At 36.5% G+C, this 25211-nt stretch overlaps 1 protein-coding gene, 1 long non-coding RNA gene and 2 pseudogenes across 3 annotated transcripts; all 4 read left to right on the plus strand.

The window, feature by feature from the left end:
* Positions 1-237: 237 nt before the first annotated feature.
* Positions 238-1578, plus strand: LOC137711302 (serpin-ZX-like; annotated as a pseudogene).
* Positions 1579-8872: 7294 nt separating this feature from the next.
* LOC137709927 (serpin-ZX-like) lies at positions 8873-10062 on the plus strand (annotated as a pseudogene).
* A 6485-nt stretch (positions 10063-16547) lies between these two features.
* LOC137711322 (serine/threonine-protein kinase BSK2-like) lies at positions 16548-22160 on the plus strand. 2 transcript variants are annotated; one of them, XM_068450551.1, is made up of 10 exons: positions 16548-16897; positions 16993-17219; positions 17646-17781; positions 18191-18324; positions 19197-19302; positions 20119-20204; positions 20730-20918; positions 21052-21210; positions 21475-21588; positions 21753-22160. In XM_068450551.1, the coding sequence occupies exons 1-10, from the start codon at positions 16810-16812 to the stop codon at positions 22002-22004; spliced, it is 1491 nt and encodes a 496-aa protein (XP_068306652.1). In that variant the 5' UTR covers positions 16548-16809; the 3' UTR covers positions 22005-22160. The 2 variants fall into 2 exon arrangements, with proteins under 2 accessions (XP_068306652.1, XP_068306653.1); XM_068450552.1 differs by having other exon boundaries at positions 20793-20918.
* A 721-nt stretch (positions 22161-22881) lies between these two features.
* LOC137711683 (uncharacterized) lies at positions 22882-24176 on the plus strand. Its single transcript, XR_011065084.1, has 2 exons — positions 22882-22969; positions 23678-24176. It is a non-coding gene; the product is annotated as an uncharacterized lncRNA (long non-coding RNA).
* Positions 24177-25211: the final 1035 nt, after the last annotated feature.

Here is a 25211-nt window from a genome sequence, read left to right on the forward strand (position 1 = left end):
TTATCATTTTAACATATTAAAAAAGATAAAATCAAATTGTTAAATACTTGAATTCTAAAATACGGATAATTGGTGGCAGAGTATCTTTGTGGTCCAAGTAATTAGAGAGTCCAGGTTAATTAGAGAGTCCAGGTTACGCAAGATTTCTAGTAGATGAAGAGATTATTTAGGGTTTAACTTGACTCGTATATATATAACAATTGGTGAGTTTATGGCATAGGAGATCTAGAGATAGCAATGGCGTCTTTCATAGCCCTCCGCCACACTTTAAGCATGAAACTGTCTTCCTTCTTCAACATACAACCTCTGGCCCCTTGTCTTTTCCCATCGATTCGCAGCAATGGCATACAAACATTACCCACCATTATGGTTTCCAAAACAACGGAGATCGAAAAGTCTATAAGCAACCAAACAAACATCAGACTTAGAAAGACAAAGCAGTTGTTTCTGACTAAAGGCAAAGAGAAGAATATGGTGTATTCGTGGTTATCTATACACGTAATATTAAGCCTAATAGCAGCCGGTACAAAGGGTCGATCCAAGAAGGAGTGGCTCTTTTTCCTCAAGTCCAAGTCCACTGCCCACCTCAACTTGCTTGCCTCTGAAATGGTCCTTCTGGTTTTCGCTGATGGATCACCCATCAGCGGGCCCAATTTGTCCTTTGCAAATGGCCTCTTGATTGATAAGTCAACCCCTCTCAAACCTTCTTTCGAACAGGTGGTGGACAATTTTGACAAGGCGGCTCGAAAAGAAGTCGATTTCCGGACCAAGGCTGAAGAAGTGAGAATTGAAGTGAATTCATGGGTCAAAAATGAGACTAAGGGCCTTATTAAAGTGGTTCTTCCTGTTGGGTCAGTTGACAGCTTAATAAGACTCATCGTTGCAAATGCATTGTACTTCAAATGAGTTTGGGATAACAAGTTTGATGCATCAGAAACTGAAGAGTATGACTTTCATCGTCTTAATGGGAGATCATCAGTTAAGGCACCCTTCATGACCAGCTATAAAAACCAATAAGTAGAAGCCTTTGACGGCTTCAAAGTTTTAAAACTCAACTACCAAAAAGGTAAAACCGAGAAGCGGCATTTCTCCATGTGCATTTTTCTTCCAGACGAAAAAGATGGCCTGCCAACTTTGTTTGAGAGAGTTTGTTCTGAACGTGGCTTCTTAGATCGCCATCTTTCACATTGGAAAGTTGAAGTGGGCGACTTCAAAATTCCAAATTTTAAGTTCAGTACTGGTTTTAATGCTTCCAAAATTCTAGAGAAATTAGGACTTGTGTTGCCTTTCCATGATCCATATAAAGGAGGTGATTTGACGGAGATGGTGGACTCACTTCTGAGTGAGACCCTTTATATTTCTGGTATACTCCATAAATCCTTCATCAAAGTTAATGAAGAAGGAACAAAAGCTACTGCTGTTACTGTCACTGGTATTGTTGGTGACTCGTTGGAGTCTGTTCATGATACAAAGATGGTAGACTTTGTAGCCGACCACCCGTTCCTTTTTTTTATCAGAGAGGAATTGACTGGAGCGGTGTTGTTCACTGGGAATGTGTTCAATCCTCTTGAAGACTAATTGTTACTGGTGTGGTTAGTTTAAAACCAGGACTTGGAGGCTGATCATTATATTCTTAAATTTAATTACTCTCTCTCCCTCTGTGTATTGTGATTATGCTACCTTGATTAGGTTAAGTTATAAATGCGTGGGTCTCCACGAGACCAATTTCCCTTGCTTCTTTGCTCATGTTATCTAGCATAGTAGCATGACATACAAGTTATCTCAATTATAAATGTTATCTCAACCATTAAAATTAGGCTAATCTAATGGTTTAGGAATCGTGTCAAAACTTGTGTCAAAAACATGGTGCCACAGACCCGTCCCCATATATATAAACTTGAGCTAATCTAACGGACTAGCACATTTGATCCAACTAAGTCATAAATCTTCAAGTTCATATTGTCATATGGATATAGCATTCGGTTGATGGAAATGAAATGGACTAACCTCAAAGTATGTAGCCCTTCAATACTTTGGAGATCTAGAACCTTTGATCTCTTTTAAGATTGGGGGGGGGGGGGGGGGGGGGGGGAGGGGGGGGCGCTTTGATGCAGTGAAATATAGAACTACTTAAGTTAGTTTCTTAGGAAACTAAGTTTTTATTGTAAATTCGTCTTCTTTTTTTTTTTTTTTCCTGTCAATATATAGTTAGTCACTTATAGCTTCTTAGTTGTGATTCTTGTGAAAACTTATAGCATAATACCAAGTACTTTTCAACTTTCACTTGCTATGTTTTGACGTAATGTATTTAACATGATTCTACTGATGTTATTGTTTTGAGATGTGTTTCTTCAATCAAAAGTTTAATTGGCGTTGAAACAGGGATAGAAACACCGCCTTCGTCCATAAATAAGCTAATTTTGGGTCAGAACCAACTCAATTACTTGTATACTTGATGCTAAAAATAGATTGGTCGATGTGAGGAATCATATTACGTTTGATGAGAGCCAATTGTTGGAAGATGAATAGAATGATAGTTGCAATTGCAAGCCACACACGCATTGGATGAAAGGCTTCAATAAGATTCAATGATCAATTTTCATTGCAGTTACTAATTATAACTCAAACTCAAAAGCAAACGTCCCGAGTAATAGATGGTCGTCTCAACGGGAAAGCAGATAAATCATGTAGTATAGTCATTCTCTCTCTGTCTCTCCTTCGTTTTCTTGAATGTTTAACTGAGTTTTAGTTCTATTGCACATTCCATTTCGGCCTTTGCCTCACTTAGATTGTTTCACGGAAAAGTACTTATTTTATAAAGATGAGCACATGCACCTCCACCAAAGCACATGCACCTCACTTAAATATTATGTTAATGTTTTTATATACTTACTTAGTGGTTATTCATATGAAATGCTTATGGGCAAATGGTCCTACCTACAGGCAAATGAAACCATTAATTAGCTTCGGTCGGGTGATGTAGGGCCTACGGGCGAATGATATTTATATTGGCTTCGGCTGGGCGTAGGTTGGTGCTGGAAGATACTTATATATGGCTTCGACCGGGCGTAGGTTGGTGGCTTCAGTTGGAAGATATTTATATTGCCTTTGGCCAGGAGATGTGATGCCTTCGGGCGAATGAAGATATATGTGTGTGTGTCTTATGCTACTACTACTAAGCACCCTATATACGTTATATGTCTTATGAAAGGTTTTGTGGCATGCTAAGGTTTTCGGAAAAACCTATTACTTATTATGATATATGAGTTTTCTAAACCTAGGGTTAGTACGTTAAAGATCAACTGTTTTTGTATTACTTATATATCAACTTGATCCACTCATGTTTTGTTTTGTGCCCCTTAAGACTTAGAATTGAGGAGTACAATCCTGGTATCAAGGCACTCCCGTATCGGCATCTTCGAGTCCTCTTAGTGTATGACTCATCCCTTTGTTCATTCAATTTGACATTATTCATTTTTTAATTGTCTCAGATTAGTTGTATGCTCTGAACATGTTCCACAATTGCATATTCCTTATAATTAAATTTACAAGTTTTATTTTTGTCAATTAAATGTTTCTAGTTCTCATGCATCTTAATATGGCTTCGTCACCTTCGAGTGTCGGCCAGCATGTGCTCACCCTGGTCTTTGGAGAATATCAGGGTTGGGCGTGTCATGATTGCCACTTGGTAATTGCATGAACAATGGCTAACAACTCCCTTTCATGCTGATTTCTAAGGCATAAAGCTTTGGTTGTGAAAGCTATAGGTCTACCCTCTTGTTGAAGAACTGCTCCAATGCCAAACCCAGAAGCATCAGTTTCAACTATAAATGGCTTGTTGAAATTAGGTAAAGCAAAACTTGTGGTGATAGCATAGCAGTTTTAAGAGTATTGAAAGTTGTTGTAGCTTCTGCAATCTAATGGAAACTATCCTTCTTAGTTAATGCAGTCAAGGGACCAATAATTCTTCCAAAATGAGGTATGAATTTTCTGTAATATCCAGCCGATCCAAGAAACCCTCTCAAGGCTTCGACAGAATTAAGAAGAGGCCATTTTGCAATAGAGTCTAATTTGGAAGGGTCAGCAGCCACCCCTTCTTTAGACACAATGTGGCCTAAGTACTCCACCTTAACTTGTCTAAAAACACACTTAGATTTCTTAACAAACAAGGAATGACTTTGTAATGTATCAAAAACTGTTCTTAGATGTTGCAAATGAGACTCCCAAGAAGTGCACTGTAAACTAAAATATCATCAAAGAAGACCAATATGAACTTCCTCAAATATGGCCTGAATATCTCATTCATCAAACATTGAAATGTTGCAGGTGCATTTGTCAATCCGAATGGCATAACCATGAATTCATAATGACCGTCATGAGTTCTAAATGTTGTCTTTTCTATATCATCTGGATGCATTCTTATCTGGTGATAACCAGCTCTTAAATCTAACTTTGAAAAGTATTGAGCTTCATACAATTCATCTAATAACTCATCAATAAGTGAAATTGGAAAATTGTGTTTAATAGTGATCAAATTGAGACCCATATAGTCCATACACATCCTCTAAATACCTTATTTCTTCCTTACCAAAATAACAAGAGATGAATAAGGGTTGTTACTCACTCTGATAAAACCAGACTACATCAATTCACTAACACATTTCTCTATTTCTTTCTTTTGTACTGGCCCATATATATATGTCTACAATTAGGAGGTTTGCTGCCACTAATTAATGGAATTTTGTGATCATGCATTTGATAGGATTAAAAACACACCACAAAGTAGCACATAAATGTCCTATTGATTTTCCTTATTAACACTAATATTTGTCAATTGTAGTATATGAAAATAAGGGTCTTTCCCGCAGAAGATTATTTTATCTAACTACTTAAAATGTCACAAAAACTAGGATGCTTTCCCTACTGACCAACCACCGAAAAATAATTATTAGACCAACTTACTTATCTAAAGTCTACGAAATTTTATATGTAGATACTAGACACACAGAGCTACACTCACAAATTTTTGGGATTTTTGGAGTTGATTTGCTATTTAAATTAAATCGAAAAAAAAGGACAAAAACAGATTTTTAAGTAGTTCACAAATTAAGAAAAACGAGTTAGGGGAATTGTTATCCACCACCAAATAATCATACAAACATGTTATGTTTAATTCAAATTCCTTTTATTTCCGGATGAAGATGCTCAAGTTGGCTCAATGTTAGAACTCAACCTATTACTCTTTCTTATGTAGTATGTTAAGAGAATGGCGTTTTCAACTTAACTTAGTCCCTAGGATGCAATCTAGAATGGTGTGTTCATAGATTTAACAAGTAGAAATCATTAAGAACGAAAAGAGTTTGAGTCATCACAAGGCATCGTAAGTACTAGGGTTGTCTTACTTATCCTAGAAATTGGTTCACATGTTAATCGCAATTAACACGTACTACTCTAGAACATATGTAGGTCCTCATTCAACAAGGGTAGGCACACACATATTCATAGCATTAGAATCCTAGATATGCTTACTAAGTATGCATCCATAGAAAACACATAAAGAACTCATCAATGAGACAAGTAGTGAACCAATTTTCATCCATTATAAAAGTAATTCAAATGAAATGTCATAACAAACTTGCAATCATATTCGGGGCTTCAAACAGCCCCTAACTACTAAAAATTTAGTTACACAATCCTTAAGTTAAAACAAAAGATAGACATGAGTTTGAGAAAATAGAACCGAAAGAAATCGAATAAGGCTTCTTTTTTTTCTTCCTTCCCCAACGCTACTTTTAAACCAATTCTTGCTGCATCATTTTATTCTCCTTAACTCACCCACTAATAGCCATTTAGTGATGACAATAAGTGAGAGGAAATGTAAAACAATTGTAACTCCTTGGGTAGCCTTTATGCCAATTACTCCCTCTTAATCCTCATCTTTAATTCCATTTCCTGTCAGCTGGTTTGTTCTTGATTGCATCAGTTTTGGCTACTAGAATTATTGGATTTATTGCTTTCAATGCTTTCTTGTCAGTTACAAACTGCTCAGCCTCTTGGGAACCTTTCAGTGTTAAAATGGCCATAACTTCTTCTAGAAAAATGATATTAACAATCCGCGAAATGCACCAGAAAATAGACATCCGTAGCTTTCCAAGCATATAAGGCTCATTCTCTAATTCATTCTGAGCTGTCCGCCACTTGCTTCCAAAGTCAGCTGACCTGCACAGGCAGTTTTGACGAATTTGTTACTTAAAATCTCACTTGTGCTATTTTTCTTTTCTTTACTTGACAAATCCTATAAAACAAAAAACAAAGTAAATAACTCAAAAATATAAGGAACTAACTAAGAAAAGACAAGTGAATTTGATATAAAATTTATATAAATATGAGCTTATCAGCATTCGATGTGGTGATAAGGAATTTGGAGTAAAGAACAATACCTCATATTCCTCAAGTAATAATTCATGTTGCTGTGTAACAAATAAATTCTGGGGCAGTTGCTTGGCTATAGATTGTTCCACATAGAATGCATCCATGTGGCAAAGAAAAGCTCCAATCGTAGTTTCTTGCTGCAAAAACGTCTGCATTTATAATGCAATGATATTCTCAATCTGGTGCAAAGAAGAACCAGGACTAGTAATGCAAAATGTTTGAGAACCTTTGGAGAATTTCATATACATTTTGTCAAAATCCCACAAAATTGGACCAAGAGTTCTAAACCATTGCACTTCTAGTACAACATCACACCCTCATAATGGTATTGCATACAGATCAGTAATGCAGATAAATTCTTAAATTTTGACATAAACTTGGCCTAAGGTTCCTTTTGTAGCCACTTTTCCACCATCAGCAATCTTAACATTGAATATATGTCCAATATCCAATGCATACTTCACTCTATTAACCAAACTCAAATCAATAAAGTTGTGAGAACTGCCAAAGTTAGTGAGAATTATAATTGGGCAATTTTTTATGAACCCTTAAACCTTCATTGTATTAATGGTAGGGGGTGCAGAAGTGCCAAACAAAGCACAAGTAGTGATCTCAAGCTCTTTAGTTTCCATTACTTCTTCATCTCCATTTCCCAAATTCTCATAATCTTGAACATCAATAAGAAGCAGCTGCTTCTTTTCACAAGTATGACCCCTAACATATTTTTCTTTGCAATGAAAACACAGACCATTTTTTCGACAGTGATCAACTTCTTCAGGGGTTAATATCCTCACAGGAGGATTCTTAGGACAGTTTTCAATGACTGTTGAATTAATGACATTTTGCAAAGCAGGTGATCAAAAGGTAGGCTGAAATTAAGAAGCTTTATGTAAAAATTCACCTTAAGATCCGAGAGCTTAGCATCAACTTGCTGGACAAAATATGAAGCTTTAAGAAAATCCCTTGGTTTAAGCAACTTCACATCATGGCGCAATTCCGCTCTCAATCCTCCAATGAAGCAAGATTTGAGAAGTGCAGGACTTATATCTATGGTTCGATTGGATAATCTTCGAAACTCCATGATATATCTTTGAAAGGCCCAGTCTGCCTTAATTTCACCAGATTTTCAGCACAATCTTCAAATTCTGAAGGTCCAAATTCTTGGCAAAAAATCTTAGTAAATTCATCCCATGAAGGATATTGAGTGAGGCATTTCGCCCATTGGAACCACTACAAAGCTTCTCCCTCCATGCGAAACAATGCCAAATTCACTTTCTTCGAATCATTAATATTGAAAAAATCGAAGTAGTGTTTAGCCTTATACACCCACCCCAATGGATCATCTCCTTCCACAAATCTAGGAAAATCCATCTTCAAAAATGGTGGTCTACTAGCATTTGGACCCAAATCTTGGTGATTGAAATTGTGATTTGGACCCAAATCTGATACCAATGTTAAAACCCGAGCTCTACTTCATATATTGCATACAAACTTACTGATATTTCTTACAATAAATAATTACACCACCTTCTTCTTATAGGTATTTTCTTATATGCTAGCTAGTACCTTGCTCCCTAAGCAACCCTCTTAACAGCTTAACCAAATACAACTCGACAACAATTCTAACAAACATAACAGTCTTATCATCTAGCTAGCCATCTTGGCTATACATTTGGATAAACTAGATGATGCCACTTGGCATCGTAACAATCCCATCAAAATAATATACACATCTTTGGAACCAAATAATTAACTAGACTGATAGCCTTACAATATTTATGATTAGCCCTATAAGATTTGAATAATTTGGGATTTGGGAAAAAAAAAAACCCCCATATCCACAAATTGAGCAAAACGCATCACATAAAGTGGCTTCTTACCTTTCTTAAGAGCAAGAAGTGTCTCAGTGGGTTGATTGGGAACCAATTAAAATGGTTTTTCAACACTCTTGTTGATGACTCTAATGTATCAATTCCCATTTGGAGAAAAGAAAGATATAAAGCTCAAAGATGCATTCCATCTAACATACATAAATAAAAAATGATTTATCACTTTTACATTTTCTTTTCTTTTTCTTTTTCTATTAGCCATATTAGAATATAAGATCAAATTGTTAAATACTTGAATTCTAAAATATGGATAATTGGCAGAGAGGGTATCCTTGTGGGCCAAGAAATTAAAAGGTCCAGGTTACGCAAGATTTCTAGCAAACGAAGAGAGTAGTTTTGGGTTTAACTTGACCCTTATATATAACAATTGGTGAGTTTATATAATAATAAGAGATCTGGAGATACCAATGGCTCCTTTCATAGCCCTCCAACAAACTTCAAGCATGAAACTGTCTCCCTTCTTCAACATGCGACCTCTGGCCCCTTCTATTTTCCCCTCTATTCTTAACAGTCGCATACAAACTCTATCCACCATTACGGTTCCAGAAACAATGAAGATTGAAAAGTCGATAAGAAACCAAACCAATGTCGGACTTAGGATGATGAAGCCGCTGTTTCTCAATGAAGGCAAAAAGAGTAATATAGTATCCTCACCATTGTCTATCCACGTTGCATGATAGCAGTCGGTACAACGGTCAAACCGAGGAAGAGTTGCTTTCTTTCCTCAAGTCCCAGTCCACCGCCTATCTCAACTTGCTTGCCTATGAAATTATCCCTCTGGTTTTGCTGACGGATCACCCACTGACAGGCCAATTTTGTCCTTTGCCAATGGACATTAGGTTGACAAGTCGACCTCTCTCAAGCCTTCTTTCAAAGAGGTGGTGTACAGTTTTTACAAGGCAGCTCAAAAGGAAGTCAATTTCCAAACCAAGGCTGAACAAGTGAGAATTGAATTGAATTCATGGGCCGAAAAGAAGACTAAGGGCCTTATTAAAGAGATTCTTCCTTTTCAGTTAGTTGACAGCTTAACAAGGCTCATCTTTGCGAATGCATTGTACTTCAAAGGAGTTTGGGATGACAAGTTTGATGCATCAAAAACTAAAGAGTATGACTTCCACCGTATCAATGGCAAATCGTCAGTTAAGGTGCCCTTCATGACCAACTATAAGAATCAATATTTAGAAGCCTTTGACTGCTTCAAAGTCTTAAAGATTAACTACGAAAAAGGTGAAAATGAGGAGAGCATTTCTCTATGTGCGTTTTTCTTCCAAATGAAAAAGATGGGCTACCAACTTTGGTTAATAGAGTTTGTTCTGAGCTTGGTTTCTTAAATCGTCATCTTCCACGCCGGAAAGTTAAAGTGGGTGACTTTAGAATTCCAAAGTTTAACATAGCTTTTGGTTTTGAAGCTTCCACAATTCTCAAGGATTTAGGACTAGTACTGTCTTTCCATGTTGATCCATATAAATGAGGTAATTTGACATAGATGGTGAATTCACCTCTGGGTGAGACTCCTTGTATTTCTGGTATACTCCATAAATCCTTCATTGAAGTTAATGAAGAAGGAACATAAGTTGCCGTTGTTACTGCCACTGGGATAATAGTTGAGGCACTTCATCCTTATCATCCTCCAAAGATGATAGACTTTATGGCAAATCACCCGTTCTTGTTTTTCCTCAGAGAGGAAACGACTGGAGCAGTGTTGTTCATTGGGCAGGTGCTCAATCTGCTCGAAGGCTGATTGTTACCAGAGTGGTTAGTTTAAATCAGGTCTGTTCCATTAAGTTTACTAGATGAAATAGTTAGGGCAAACTTCTAGATTGCTATATAATTTGGTCGTAGGTTAATTCCTTAACATGCATAGTTAGCATGCATAAAGCGACCTAGTTTCTCAGGTATGAAACTAATTCAATGCTAAATTTTATTTTTTTGAGTTTGTAAACTCTCTGCATTCGTATCAAACTATGTATAATTCCTACCAAAATGTTTTGAACTTCTTGCAAGAAGTGGCCTCCACAATGTTATCACAAAGATAGACGAAGTAGAAGCCCCAAAAGTCCTTGATGACGGTTAAAGCACTCACGTCTCAAGAGTATAAATGGAACACAAATGTAATTTCCTAACAGTAGAAACCAAAATGTTGTATTCCTCTGTGATTTGGCTGCAAAAACAAGCCAAAAAATTTGTCGTTGTCCTTTGTCTTTGACCTCTCTCTGTCTCTTTCTAACACCCAAAGTCGCCCAATAGCCAACTCACCAACCCCGTCTCCCGAATAAAATGCAAAAGTATGTAATAATCCTTAATTCAACAATGAAAATCCCCAAATTTTAAGGATTGTATGTCTACTTGCAACAGAGAATTCTTTATGCAAGGTTTGTAGTCTTTACTTGCTAAGGTTCGTGAAAAGGATTTCAGAACCAGATGCTTACAAACTTTTTGGATGAAAATTAGAGTCGCGGAAGAAGATGAAAGAGGAAGTTCAAGTGAGTAAGTGGTTTCTTTATAAAATTGCAGGGTGTTAATGGAATTACGATTTAATTAACATTTTTGAGGGAATTTTTGACATAAAAGTTAATTTAATGAGAGTTTAAAAAACACTTTAAACAAGAGTATAACTAAAATGTTACTTAGTACTATGATCTACTAGTCTAGTGGGATTCCCCCTCACTTATAAGTAATACGTTTTTTTTTTTTTTGAACAAATTATATTATCTCCAATAATGGTGTGGGAGTGAGCTAAGCCAATATAGGCTAGTAATAATGTGGTTTAAATTTGTTTTTGGCGAGAATCGAATCTAAAACCATAATACTAAGTGGCATTGTAAGTGAAAGGTCTTATATGACGACCCGTCCTAAATTATTATATATATTTTCTCCCCTAGTGTGTAAAGTGATGATATTGCCCTCGTTGGCTTAGTGACGTGGATGTACATATGTAGTTTTAAATTATTTCCTCACCGCGGTAATTAAATTGTACTCAACGTCACGAACTCGTTGACGCGAGTTAGGGCAGAATCGGATTCGTAACGAAAATGTTACGATTATTTGAATATGTAAATGGGTAGAAATATTTTAGGGTTGAGTACACCTATCACATATTCACCAATCACAATAGTTTCGAAGTTCTTGAGCCTAATCAGATTTTTGGGTTTCTTTTTTTGGGCCAATTGAGAATCCTATCTCTCTCTCCCTCTTTCTCACTGCAGCCTAATCAAAAAATGATATTTTCTTATGCTGCCCAATCAAACACACACACACACGTGTACTTTCACCCTCTTCTCTCTCTCTCTCTCACGATCCTTCTCCCTCCATCTCCCTTTGCACTGTGACACCCATACACCCAACTATCATCAAATTCGCACAAATCGAGTTTTTAGAACCCACCATCACGTTTCTTGTGACTCCATAAGCCTAACCATACATGTAGGTCGTCGAACAGACATCAAGAACCCGAGAACGTAGAAGCTCCGACGAGAAGCTAGATTGCTCTGGCGTGATCGTGGACATTTCACAAGTTTTAAGGCTCGAGGAGGCTTCCAAGCAACTTATCTAGGATCCTAAAGTGGCTTTGGAGTGAAGTTGACATCGGAATAGGTGCATTCGAGGGATTCCAGTTTTGGCCGAAACTTTTGAGAGTTTTTCAGACCATTTTCCATTAGTTTTAGGACTTCTAATAGGTACGAATGTGTTTTACTCTTCAAGACCTTCAAATCCATATAAATTTCATGGATTTTGATTGAGAAATGAAGTAGATATTAAGCTTTGAAAATTTTCCAGAAACTGGATAACCAGACGGCGGCCGACAGGGACCGGCAAGGTCTACCGGAGAAGAAGAAGAATATTCTGTCAAAGTTGACGAAATATTCTAACGGCGTCCGGTAACACCGTTATAATTTAACAGAATATTCTGCTATTTTGACGAAATATTCCTAACGCCGTTAGGGTTTTCCGTCCCATGTGCTAGGCACGTGCTTGCGTGTGGCCGTGCCTTGGCCGGCGCTTGAGGGTGCATCCGGCATCCAAAAATTTTTCTAAAAATATGGGGGTGTTCATCTTGTTGAGTAGATCATGTTGGTGTATTCAAACACCCCATTTGAGCAAGCTTTGAGAAGTTATTCCTAGGTTTGTTTAGGTGATATTGAATTAATGTTAAACGAGTTATATCGCATATAGGTGAGATGTACCCCGAGGACGAGCGTGGACAAGTGAAGCAAGGGGGCAACGATCCTGCTACTTATCAGTGAGTGGGCATTTGTTTTATATATATATATATATATATATATGTATATGTATATGTATATGTATATGTATATGTATATGTTTTACGATTTCCAAAAAACGTTTTTAATTGAATTTATGCCTAGTATGCCATGTCTATACCACTTATTGCTATATTGTTGCATTAGTATGAATTGTGAATTATACTATTTGATGCTGCAGAGGCTCAGGTAAGCTTCAGGTGAGCTAGCATGTGATTGGTCTTATTGCATTGCATATTGCTATGCATTTATGCATTATAGCTTATTATGCTGCACCCCGATGTAAGTGTTCCTGCTCGAGGCCAGGACACATTTTTCACATGATTGTTCACTTCTCACACCGCACGCTCACCTTGGATCCAAGTTTTGGTGATAGCCTGTCGTATATACCACAATAGGTGGTTCCGACTCATAGATGACCTACGATCTATCGCACAGTTTTCACATGATCATAGCACTTGAGCGTACTTATTTACACCCAACCTGTCATACAGGTCACATTAGGTGACTCCGACTCCTGTGCAGACATATGTTGATGAGTTATAGATCCAGTCGTACAGGCCACGTTAGGTGACTCTGGCTGGCATACTACTTTATATTGGTTTCATACCTTGCTTACATCTTTTAGTGCTGAAATATTATGACATGTCATACTTCAATTTTCGCTGGCCTTGTGCATTGGTTTTTCATACCTACATAGTAGTATTTTCTAGAACCTATACGAGTTTTACGGAGAGAGGTTATTATGTTCATAAAGCTAAATATGTTTTCAAACACTTTGTTTTTGCTCACTCACCATTCTGTTTTGTGCCTCTCCAGGTTCTAGGTAGCTGATCAACTTTGGTGGCTCACGAGGACTACACGTCGGTTCAGATGTTTCCACAAATAACAGAAGGGATCTTCTCCCTGTTTGTATAATTAGTACTTAGTTAGTTCGACTGCACTTTCGTTTTACCTATGCTCTGATACGCGTGTATCTTATATTTGATCACTTTCACACACTTACATAGTATCTCTAGTTAAATAAGTTTAGTTTTGGTTTTTATTTATTCACATTTTTTGTATCATTATTTTTTATGTTGCGCACTTGACTACGTCACCCTTACATAAGGGCCAACATGCCTTGACTCTGGTCAGGGTATGTTATCTTACGTTTGATTCTAGCCAAAGACGAATTTGAACCACATTATTGTTATCCCATTGTAAGACTTATCTCACTCTCCCAACCCTTTAGTGTACATATTCAAATTAAAAAAAAATAAAAAATAAAAAAAAATAAAAAAAGGTGAAATATAGAATTTAATGAAATGTAAAATTACTTTGATCTAAAGTTGAAAACCAACAAATATTTAAGAGTAAATTGTAGCAATAGTCCCTCAACTTTAATCAAATTGGAGCAATGGTCCCTTACTAAAAATTTATTACCATTGACCCCTCAACTCATCAAAACGTGTAGCTATGGTCATTTTCGTCGAAATTTCTTTTATTGTGGCGGGAACACAAGTGGTACATCACATGTTTTAATAAAAGTGACGAGAAATTTTATTTTTTAAGTTATTAACTTTTTAGCACGCATATCCAACCATTTGTCTAAGGACACGTTGTGTACCGCATCATGTACCGGTCATAATGAAAAATCTCTCATTTTCGTCAACTTCGTCAAAATTTTGTCAAAATGAGTTATGTTGGAAGGACCATTGCACAATTAGGTTAAAATTGATGGACTATTTCTTCAATTGGATTAAAGTTCAAGGATCATTTCTCCAGTTGAATTAAAGTTGAGGGACCATTGATAATGACTTTTTAGTTGAGGAACCACAACTGCATGTTTTGTTGAGTTGAGGAACCAATGATAATAGATTTTTAATTGAGAGACTATTGTTCCAATTAAGTTAAAATTGAGAGACCATTGCTACAATTTACTCAATATTTAATTTTGTTAGTGTAAGCAAGCAAGTCATACATATTAGACCATCTCCAATGGTGGCTTATAACCTAAATTTTTCTTTCCCCCCCCCCCCAAAAAAAAATCTACTCCAACCCAAAACCTAAATCAAACCTAAAACCTAAAACTTAAAATGAACCCAAATACCAGTCACAAATTTAGCCCACAAATTGAAGTGGGACCCACACCCCAAAACCCAATTTGCCACACACGGATGAACAGTGTAGCGGAAGCCAACCCACGTGGGCTGTCCCATCTGCTGTCAATTTCACTGTAGCCCAATGGATACTTTTCTTCATCCAATGGCTCCATTTAAATGGGCCGTTGGTTAATCCAACGGTCTAGGTTCAAATTATTTTTTTTAAGTTTTATATTTATATATTTATTGAATCCAACGGCTTAGATCGAATATAATCAAATCTAATGGTAAAAAAAAAAGATCTAACGGTCCAAATTTAAATCCAACGGCTAAAATAATTTTAAAAAATTATTTAACTTAAAATTCAACCAAAAACTTTATAAATACCTATGTATTTGTTCAAACATCCACACAAAACTCACTTTTCTCCTACAATTCTTCCAATTTTTCTTTCTACCATTTCTTCTCATTTCTAAAATTTTTGAGATGGCAAAAGAGCATGTTAGAGTTCGTAATTGGACCTTTGACGAAGATATTGCTTTATGTTTGGCATGGATTTCTGTTATCGAAGATGGTGTCGTCGGCACCAATCAAAATAGAAAGGTTTTGTGGGGTAAAATCGTTGATAAGTTCCATGAAAACTCCAACGCCAGTCGAAGGGAAATTGATGGTGTTTATGATCGATGGAAGATTATCAACAAAGCGTGCACTTTGTGGAAGGGAAGCTTGGAGAAAGCCATGGTTGACATGCCTAGTGGAAGGGGCGCCTCATAAATTGTGAGTTTCTTTGTTGATATTTTAGTTGTCATGTACATAATAGTATTTTGCAACTAATTGTTTTTATGTATTTGTTGCATAGGGTGACAAAGCAATGACAATTTACAAGACAAGAACTATACCAAAAAATCAAGCTTTTAAGTTGCATCATGCTTGGAACATCCTCAAGGATTGTCCGAGGTGGGGAACCGATGCGAATCAACAATGTGGAAGATTATTTCATAATGAAGCCCCACCCCCAAATGATGTAAATGAAGGTGTCGACCAAATGAGCCCAACTTCTTCTTTTCTAAGGTCCCCAGGTAGAGATAAGCAAAATAAAACAAAGAGAAAAGGGAAGTCCCAAGATCCGATACGTGCACAATTTGCTAGTGAAATGGCAAGAATGAACGAAAACTAGTGCTGTCAGCAAGAAGAATCGGCCCAAATGTTTTTGGCCATGAAGGAAGAAGGGGATAGGGAGCAAGAAAGGTACGAAACTAATTTGATAATGGAGGACCTTGACAAATACACTCCAGAGAAGAAGAAATACTTACGTGGTAAACAAAAGGAAATTTTACGAAGGAATGCCACAAGGAGTATATTTCAAGATGATGATTCATCTCAAGACTATTACCCAAGTCCATCACCAAGTCAAGATGATGGATATCATTATTAAATTTATGTAGTCTATGAGTTTTCGATTGTATTAAGTTTATGTGGTTTATTAATTGTCTTTCCTTTTTTTTTTTTTTTTTTTTTTTTTAAGTTTATGTGGTTTATCATGATTTTTATGTATTGATTTAGTGATTTTTTAAAATTTATCGGAATTTAAATATTTTTAGGTTAAAATTTTCATAAAATTAATTTAAGATAGTCTACATAATTTTTTTTTTTTAAAGAAGTTAATTTTAAAAAAAAATGGCCTTAATTCATTCTTTGATAATCTGGGGTTAAAATTTTAGGCCGATTGGAGTAGAAAAACTGTTTCTGAGCTAAAACCTAAATTTTCTAGGCTAAATATTTTTAGGTTTTAGGCCACCATTGGATATGGTTTTAGTACCCTAAGCAATCCCTCACGCGACCCCCTTCTTCTGCTTCCCTCACACACAAAGATACAGCACAAGTTCTCCCTCACGTGACCTCCTTCTGCTTCCATTTCTCTGTCTCCGGCTGTCTGTTTTCATAGATTCACTTCTCACTAGGTGAGTCAGCAGTCACCTTTGTCCTCGGCTGCAGCAACACAACACTCGTGTCGTTTCTTGTCTCTCCATTTCCGAAGCTCTTCACTTCAGCGCTTTCACATTCCCCTTCTTCTATGTAGCCCCACTTCCGACACAAACTACTACCACTACCACTACCACTGCCACTACGACTACTACCACTCAAATGGGTTGCTTACACTCCAAAACCGCCCACCTCCTCCGCTCCCCCGACCACCCCTCTTCTCTACCCGACACCCAGAAACCCGACCCGGGTAGGTCATTACCTCTCTCGGCTCCTCTTTTGTTGCTTTTTATGGCATTGATTTTTATGGGTTTTCTTTTTATTTATTTCGTTTCGGTTTTGAAGCTAATGGGGATCCAGCTGCGGCGGCGGATCCCCAGGTGCCGGCATTCAAAGAGTACAGCGTCGACGAGCTTCGGAAGGCCACGAACGGGTTCAGCTCCGAATGCATTGTTTCCGAAAGCGGCGAAAAAGCTCCCAATGTTGTTTACAGAGGGAAGCTTGATGGCAATCGCCTTGTCGCTGTTAAACGCTTCTCCAAGCAATCTTGGCCCGACGCCCAGCAGTTCGTGGTGAGTACAAGATCATTATTTTCTGTTTGGATCCCGAGAAAATGAAGGACAAAGAAAATAGCTTTCATAACAGAGCATTTTGGGACTTGGGTTTTCATTTGGGGCTGATCTAGCTGGTAATGCTGAGGAATTGGAAAAGACAAAGTAAAGTAAAATTTTGGGACTTGGATTTTTCTATTATTTGTACTAGACATTTGATTTAAATTTGTTGTCTTTACTTCACTTCTCATTTTTCTTGAAAATTAAAAACCGAAAACTTGTTTAGTAACTACTTTCTACTTTCAGTTATAAAACTGAAACCGAAAACGAAATTTCAAATAATCCCTAATTTTCCTTCATTTTCTAAAAATAATACACATTGGAGGGCTTTTGGCATTATTGGATGGTTTGATACTGAGTTTGATGTTAATGAATATGATTGGGCAGGCTGAGGCTTCTGGAGTAGGGAAGTTGAGGCACAAGAGATTGGTGAATCTGATTGGTTGCTCTGCCGAGGGTGACGAACGGCTCTTGGTGGCCGAGTATATGCCCAATGATACTCTTTCCAAGCATCTCTTCCATTGTAATTCCGCTCAATCACTTCCCTTTTTCTTTCTTTTCTCTAGTGCATATCATTGAGTTTGTAACTAACCTTCCTTTTGCTTTTAGCTTTTTTGAACACTTTTTTGTGCACTATGATCAACTCTTTTTCGTCTTTGCATTTTTACTTATGTCCAGTACTTTTTGTGCACCTACAATAAAAAACCTCTCCTTCCGTACTTTTCTGAAGTATTGCGCACAAGGTTTTAAAGACTACCATCGATTATTTTACTTGACTAATGTTTCCCTAGTCCAACTAAAGCCGCTGATGATTCCTGTGTATCTATGACTTATGTGTTACTTTATGGTGATCAGTATACTGCTCCAAAACGATATCCCTACTCAGGCCATTATGTTTTCTTTTACTATTAACTTCCTATGATTTCTTATAGGGGACAAGAAGCCATTGCCATGGGAAATGCGTGTTAGAGTTGCATACTATATTGCAGAGGCACTTGATCATTGTAATACAGAAAACCAGAAGATCTATCATGATTTGAATGCATATAGAGTTCTTTTTGACGAGGTATGCATATGATTTGTGACAAAGAATACAGTTATCTTGTTAGGAGGATTATGAATGCCTCCCATGGTTTCAGGTTATTCCATTTGGATGCACCAGGCTTTTATGTTTGCATTCCTGATAGCGTATGCATTTGTTGCAAAATATGTGCTGCTTCTCTGTAGATCATCAAATAGTGTAATTTATTCCATGGGCTTTTACGTTGGTTGCTCGTAAATTTATCACGCGTCTTCAGAAACTTGATTGCACTGTTTGCTAACTTTGACAAATATTGTTTTCTCCATTAACTGTTGAGATGTCCACATTCCCAGAAGACAAATTAAAAGACTACAGTACCTATACACTTATATGTTCTTGTTCTTTTCATTTACGCCATGTTGGAAATCATATGAGAGCACTGTGCTGACATGTCCCATATAAGTTGGCATGTTCCTGTGTAGAATCTTTCTACATTGCATAAAGAAGTTTGAAAAATGGCAGCAAATTTAACATGGCCTTGCCAAGCCCGAAAGAGAAAACATAACCAGGCATTTTACAACTACTCAAACTGTGCTGCAGTAGTTGCTTGTCCATTTTGCGTTAGCTCAATTTGCCCATTTCTATCTGAGGTGTTTCAATGTTTTGCTAACATTGACCTTATTTTAACTTTCTTGTCGTTTCACAGTGACTATGAAATAAGTTCTCTATTCTATTCTTGTTTGTTGGTATCTTAAATATCTTACTATTGCACGGATGACCACTGGTTTTCTTGTATATAAATACAATTGATTATCACTTTTAGTGAACATGTTTTAAAGTGGAACGTATTCTATAAATTACAAGGTTCTGTAAGATTTTTGTGATTACAGTGCAACTGAGTAATGAACTTGTGTCAGGATGGTGACCCTCGATTGTCTACCTTTGGCCTTATGAAAAATAGTCGGGATGGAAAAAGCTACAGCACCAATTTAGCTTATACTCCACCTGAGTTTCTACGGACAGGTAAATTACTTCACAGCATTTGTCCTTATGGGAGACAGAAAGTTGTGTCTCAAATATCTCCTGCATCGTTTGGTTTAGCAAAATAATGTAATATGAAGTACGAACAGTAATATGTCTCATTTTAGTTACTAAACCCCATTTCTATTCCAGAACTATAGTATTACCCAGTTTAGTAACTAAATTAATCTTTTTGTGCAGAATAGTATTACGAAATCAAATTTCTGTTAGATTGATAACTGATATTAAGGGCAGGTATTGAGTTGGGACCTTGGCCAAACTTAGGTACCAAAAGTACAAGCCTTTCATATTATAAAATATAAAAAAAATAAAAAAAGTATAATGATTATATTGTCTCGTACTCAGGTTGCTTAGATGTCATATGTTATAAAGTTTAATTCATAGAACTTGTAAGCCTCTATGTCAGGGTGAATGGTGTTGGACAACGAAGCATAGTGGTTTTTGTACATCATTATTGAGGTCAGGCTGATTGGATATTATGTGATGAAGAATTACATACAAACTATAATATTTTCCTCTCATTATAGTGACTGATGTTGGACTGAAAAGCATAATCATTTTTATACATCAACACACCAACATCGAGTTCGTCATGTTCTTTTCTAAGTCTGGATTTGTGGATTACTACATAATTTTTTCATGCTTATGAATCCTGAAGATTGTGTAACTAGTTACTACCTTAGCAATTACCTAATGTGGTGTGGTGTGATAGTTTTCCCCGACTTGGTTGATAACTTTATATGGCTGCAGATATGAAAACCGATTTTCAGTATATTTGATTAGAGTCAAACTTTGCAGGCAGGGTCATCCCAGAGAGTGTAATCTACAGTTATGGAACTGTCCTGTTGGACCTTTTGAGTGGAAAGCATATTCCTCCAAGCCATGTATGTTGACTTACATTCCTTGAACCTTTACATTATTCTTCTTTCAGGGATTTTTTTTTTCTCTTCCTTGTGAATTCATTGACATTTCCAGTGCCTAGGCTGTAGATTCTCTACTGTGTTGGTGCATGATCTCAGGGTTCCAAATATATGTCTCAAACTATGTTTTAGGATCCTAGTGCTTTTATTTTCATTAGCATTCCGCGAAGCTCCGATCGTTTTGAATGTTTTTGTCTTCAATGTATATTATGTATTTATGTCCTGCACTTGATTTATTATTTTTACGTGGTCGGTATTATTGATATCTCAAATTTAACAAGAATTGGACTCCAGGAACAGTATAGGTTCATTATGTTTACTCAAAACACTACTTTTATGTTGAATATTTTGACGTCCCTTATGAATCTTCCCGAGCTCAGATTGCATTAGATCCAAACTCTTTTGGGAATACAAAGTTGGAAAATAATTCTCTTTAGTTTTCTACTTTGAAAGATATGAGGATTGTTTAAGGAATTATTGTATCACCAGGCACTGGATTTGATAAGGGGAAAGAATGTATTGTTGTTGATGGATTCATCATTGGAAGGGCAGTATGCAAATGATGATGCCACGAAATTGGTTGAACTTGCTTCCAAATGTCTTCAGTCTGAGGCCAGGGATAGAGGAGATATTAAGTTTCTTCTCACAGCCGTTGCACCGCTTCAAAAACAGAAAGAGGTTTCGTGTTATCCTGAAGTCATCAGTTTACTATTTCTTTGTTTTGTGTGATACATAGTCCATCTACTTTGTTTTATAACATATTCTTTTTCCCATCCTTATATGCTCTGATTGCTCATGTTGGTTGGTTAAGGTGGCATCTCATGTTTTATTGGGCCTCCCAAAAAACACTGTTGTGGTGCCAACCATGCTTTCTCCCCTTGGAAAGGCGTGTGCCAGGATGGATCTTACTGCTGTGCATGATATTTTGCTAAAAACGGGCTATAAAGATGAGGAAGGTGCCGAAAATGAGGTACGCTGAATTTCATATTCTACTTGCACTTGCAGCCTAACAGTTTGAAACCGAGTTCTTAAATACTCTATGCATGTTGAATTTTGAGGTAAACAAACCTTAAATGCTAGCTTAATTTGAAATGTAGTAATTGGCATATTGTAGTGTCACAATATTTGGCAAATTGTGGTTGGTTTTGCTTCTTTTTCATGATTGTCTTATTTGTTCATGGGTTCATGGATTCATGTCACTTACGTTCGGATAATGTGATCTATATATTTCCAGCTCTCATTCCAAGAATGGACACAACAAGTCCAAGATATGTTGAACACAAAGAAATTTGGTGATATTGCATTTAGGGATAAGGATTTCAAGAATGCAATCGAGTATTATTCCAAGGTAGATGCACTTTTCCTTCTCCTTTGGTCGAATCTCATCTTAAGAATAGGGTTATATTATGTGATGAATTAGTTTGATGTGTATTTATTTGGAATGTAATTTCTGAAAAAAAAAATGAATATTCCGAAGTTTGTAAAAAGCAAGCGTTTTCTTTGCATGAACAGTTGGTTGCTATGATCTCTGGCCCTTCAGCAACTGTCTTTGCGAGAAGAGCCTTCTCCTACTTAATGAATGGCCAAGCAGAGCTTGCTTTAAGAGATGCGATGCAGGCACAGGTATGCATACCAGAGTGGCCAACTGCATTCTACTTGCAGGCGCTTGCGCTCTCAAAGCTCGGAATGGAGACTGATGCTCAGGACATGCTAAATGATGGAGCGGCCTTTGACACAAAGAGACACAACGCCTGGCGTAACTAAACTTGTACACTTGGAATGGATAGAATAGGTAGAGAAAGTCGTAGGCGAAAGTGAAATGTGGTTTTTTTTTAAGATCCAAAACTTATGCTACTAAAACAAATTGCATGACAATCCTTGAGAATTCTAGTCTTTTCATGTAATTATTCTTACCATTTGATTTTGTTATCGGAGAGTGTTTGACTGGTACCGCTGTCAAGTAACCAAGAGAGGAGGTTATAAGAACACCAAGTGCAATCCCACTAGGGTTGGCAGAGCCCTAGGCCTAACATTAGGTTGGTCGAATTTGTGCCTCATCCATAAAATGTGTAACTCGAACATTACAATTTGTAATCTAATACTTGAAAATTCAGCACTTGGATTAATACGGGGAACTAGTTAATATCATCCTCCTTCGTTCTCTACCTTATTCCACACTTATGTTGTACCAAATAAGTTTATATGTACGTTGAGTTGACAAAATTCGGGTAACATGGTGACGAAAATTAAGGTCTAGAGGGTTAATTGGGAAAGAACAAACATAGTTAGGCTAGTTGACAAAAACAATCTATACGCCTCTTTGCACATGTGTTTGAATCTTACAGTATTGTAAAAAGGTTATAGCTTTGTCAAGAAAATAGGAGCTATTATTAGCACTTCAAAAATCTTATACTACACTCCTCACAAATGTATTTTTCTTTCTAATTTTATAAAGTTTGGAGTGCTAAATGAGATTTTTAGAATACTAATAACTATTCCCAAGAGAATTAGACAATAAAAGCCAACAATTCACCAAGAAAACAATAAAAACCAATAAAAGAAAAGAGAAATCTATTTTTACCAATTAAAGGTGGCAAAACTAATTTTTACCGGAATAAAAGTTTCAAAACCGTCTCTTTGCCAATTTAAAAAAAATTAAAAACTATATAAATTTGCAGAGATAGAGATTGAAAGAAGGAGAAAAAGGCCGACAAACGCACAGCACCCAGGTATGACTACCGATTATCCAATTATTTTACGTTTTACATTTTTTAATTTCTTCTTCTTTTAATTCATTATTATTGTTGATCATTCATGTTAGACCTTAGCATTTGTTTGGTTCCCAAGAAAATAAAGTTCGATCATTTCCATGTTCGAGATGGAGAACTTTTTTTTCTTATGTAATGTGTAAATATTTATTTATGGAGTTTGCAGATCTATGAATGTTTAATAAAACTAGAAGAATTAGAGTAAATAATCCGTATTAGGAAAAAGAGATATCAAATTGACGTCCAGATTTGTTTATAATCGGTGACAATTTAATCCTCATTACTGTACGAAGGAATTGAGTTTGATATTTTTTGGAACTGAACTTTAATATCTCATAGTTTGATATTAGTTGAGTTTTATCACACCCCAACTTTTGATGAAATTCTTAACCGTAGTTGGAAAAGAGAAATAACTTTTACGCTGTGCCTAGCAAATGTAACATTTTTCTTTACCGTGCATCTGAACGGGTGATGTCCGTAATGTCATATGTAAATGGACATTCAAACTTGGTTTATGGTTTAGTACAGCATCTGGATAACTTCGGAATAGTTTTTGGCTGGACACAGTGGAGCAGGTTATAGAAAAAGAATAGCAAAAACTATGGCGTTCGCCGAAACTTTTCACAACTTAATAACATTTTGAAGAAATGTTGGGTTTTTGAAGTGCAGGAAGATTCGAAACCTTATGGATAACGAAGTACTCTGCAAGGATGTTTCTGGTGAGCAGGCCAGGGAGTCGCTCATCGCAATCTCTGACCCTGTAGCGGATCAGGTTCTCGACCTGAGTTTTTTGCCTGCACTGTTGGATAGGGTTGCGGCGGCGAATGGGGATGGACATGAGAAGTACGTCTCTGAACTCATGTCTATTTCTAATGTGCAATCTGCCGATATCAAAACTTGATCGTTTGCGATGTGAAAACCGTGAGGATTAGCAGCGACGCTATCTATAGCGGTCATGGAATTACTCTTTCTTAAGAGATTGTAAATATATTTGTTGTTCTTACGAACTACTACGCGCGTGTGAATAACTATACAGATTGATAGGGTCCTGGTGTCATTAGTGTTCTAAACCTTCATATTAGAAGGATGATGAACGCAAATGAACCTGATGATTCTTGCTATTTTTATATGGTAATTATTAATAAATAATAAACATATCGTTGTCATATGTAATAGTTTTTCTACTTTTTTTATTTTTGTTCTTTTTGTTTATATGATAATTTAATCAAATATAAACTGATAGTCGCTGTCGGGTTTTAGAATGATGTATGCTCTCTTAGACCTACTGGATAAGAAATCGACATCTCGCCTTCGTCCAACTGCAAGTTCCTTTCACGTACCTACTGATGTCGTAGTTACCATACGAAGATTTGATTTTCTAATCCATTGACCTCAATAATTAAAGGTTGTTAACAAAAGGACAAATGTAGCATCTCTCAATTAAGAAGTGGGGTTTAGTGAATAAAGGAGAACGAATATAATCTCCCTGGTTGCTTTTCTAACCTCAATCACATGGTACACATTCTGATATAGGATGATCTCTTTTCGATTTTTAATACAAGCAATATTTTGGAACAAATATTTTAAGGTGTTCTTGAGTATGTGATATAGCAGAAATATTTTGATTTATATATATATATATATATATATTAAATATGTTTTGATTTTTATATTAAAAAAAAGTTTTAAAGCTTAAAACACTTAAGAGTACCTCATACTCTAGGATACCATAGAAAATTTCTTTCGAGAAAGCGAGGAATTGAACTCTATTCAAGTGTAAGGGTGTATGTCCTGAACAAATTGAGCTACAAGCCTCTTGCATACGCATGATTCTTTTTGTTTTACTCATCAAATTATTTTTTCATTAATGACAACAATTATTGTGGAGCAAAAACTAATTCAATAAATTCTAAAGCTAATATGTGAACTCTTATCAACAAAAGATGAGAATGCACTTATTAAATTGGCAAGGCTCACATTTAATCCATGTGCGGTCACTACAAGAAAAATGAGCTTTGGGTACAAAACAAAGGGCACAATTGAGAATTTTGTGTCAGTTTAACTACCAAAAAGCTTAAACAATTCTCATTCCATAGAGGGCACCATCTATTGTGCCCAATGTTAAAAAAAGCAGACACAAAACACTAATGGGCACGGAAACTGTGTTGAGTGGGGTCACAAGACAACTTTTTTACTGAAAATG

Source organism: Pyrus communis, chromosome 12 (assembly GCF_963583255.1).
Source record: "Pyrus communis chromosome 12, drPyrComm1.1, whole genome shotgun sequence".
In the NCBI taxonomy this organism is placed as follows: domain Eukaryota; kingdom Viridiplantae; phylum Streptophyta; class Magnoliopsida; order Rosales; family Rosaceae; genus Pyrus; species Pyrus communis.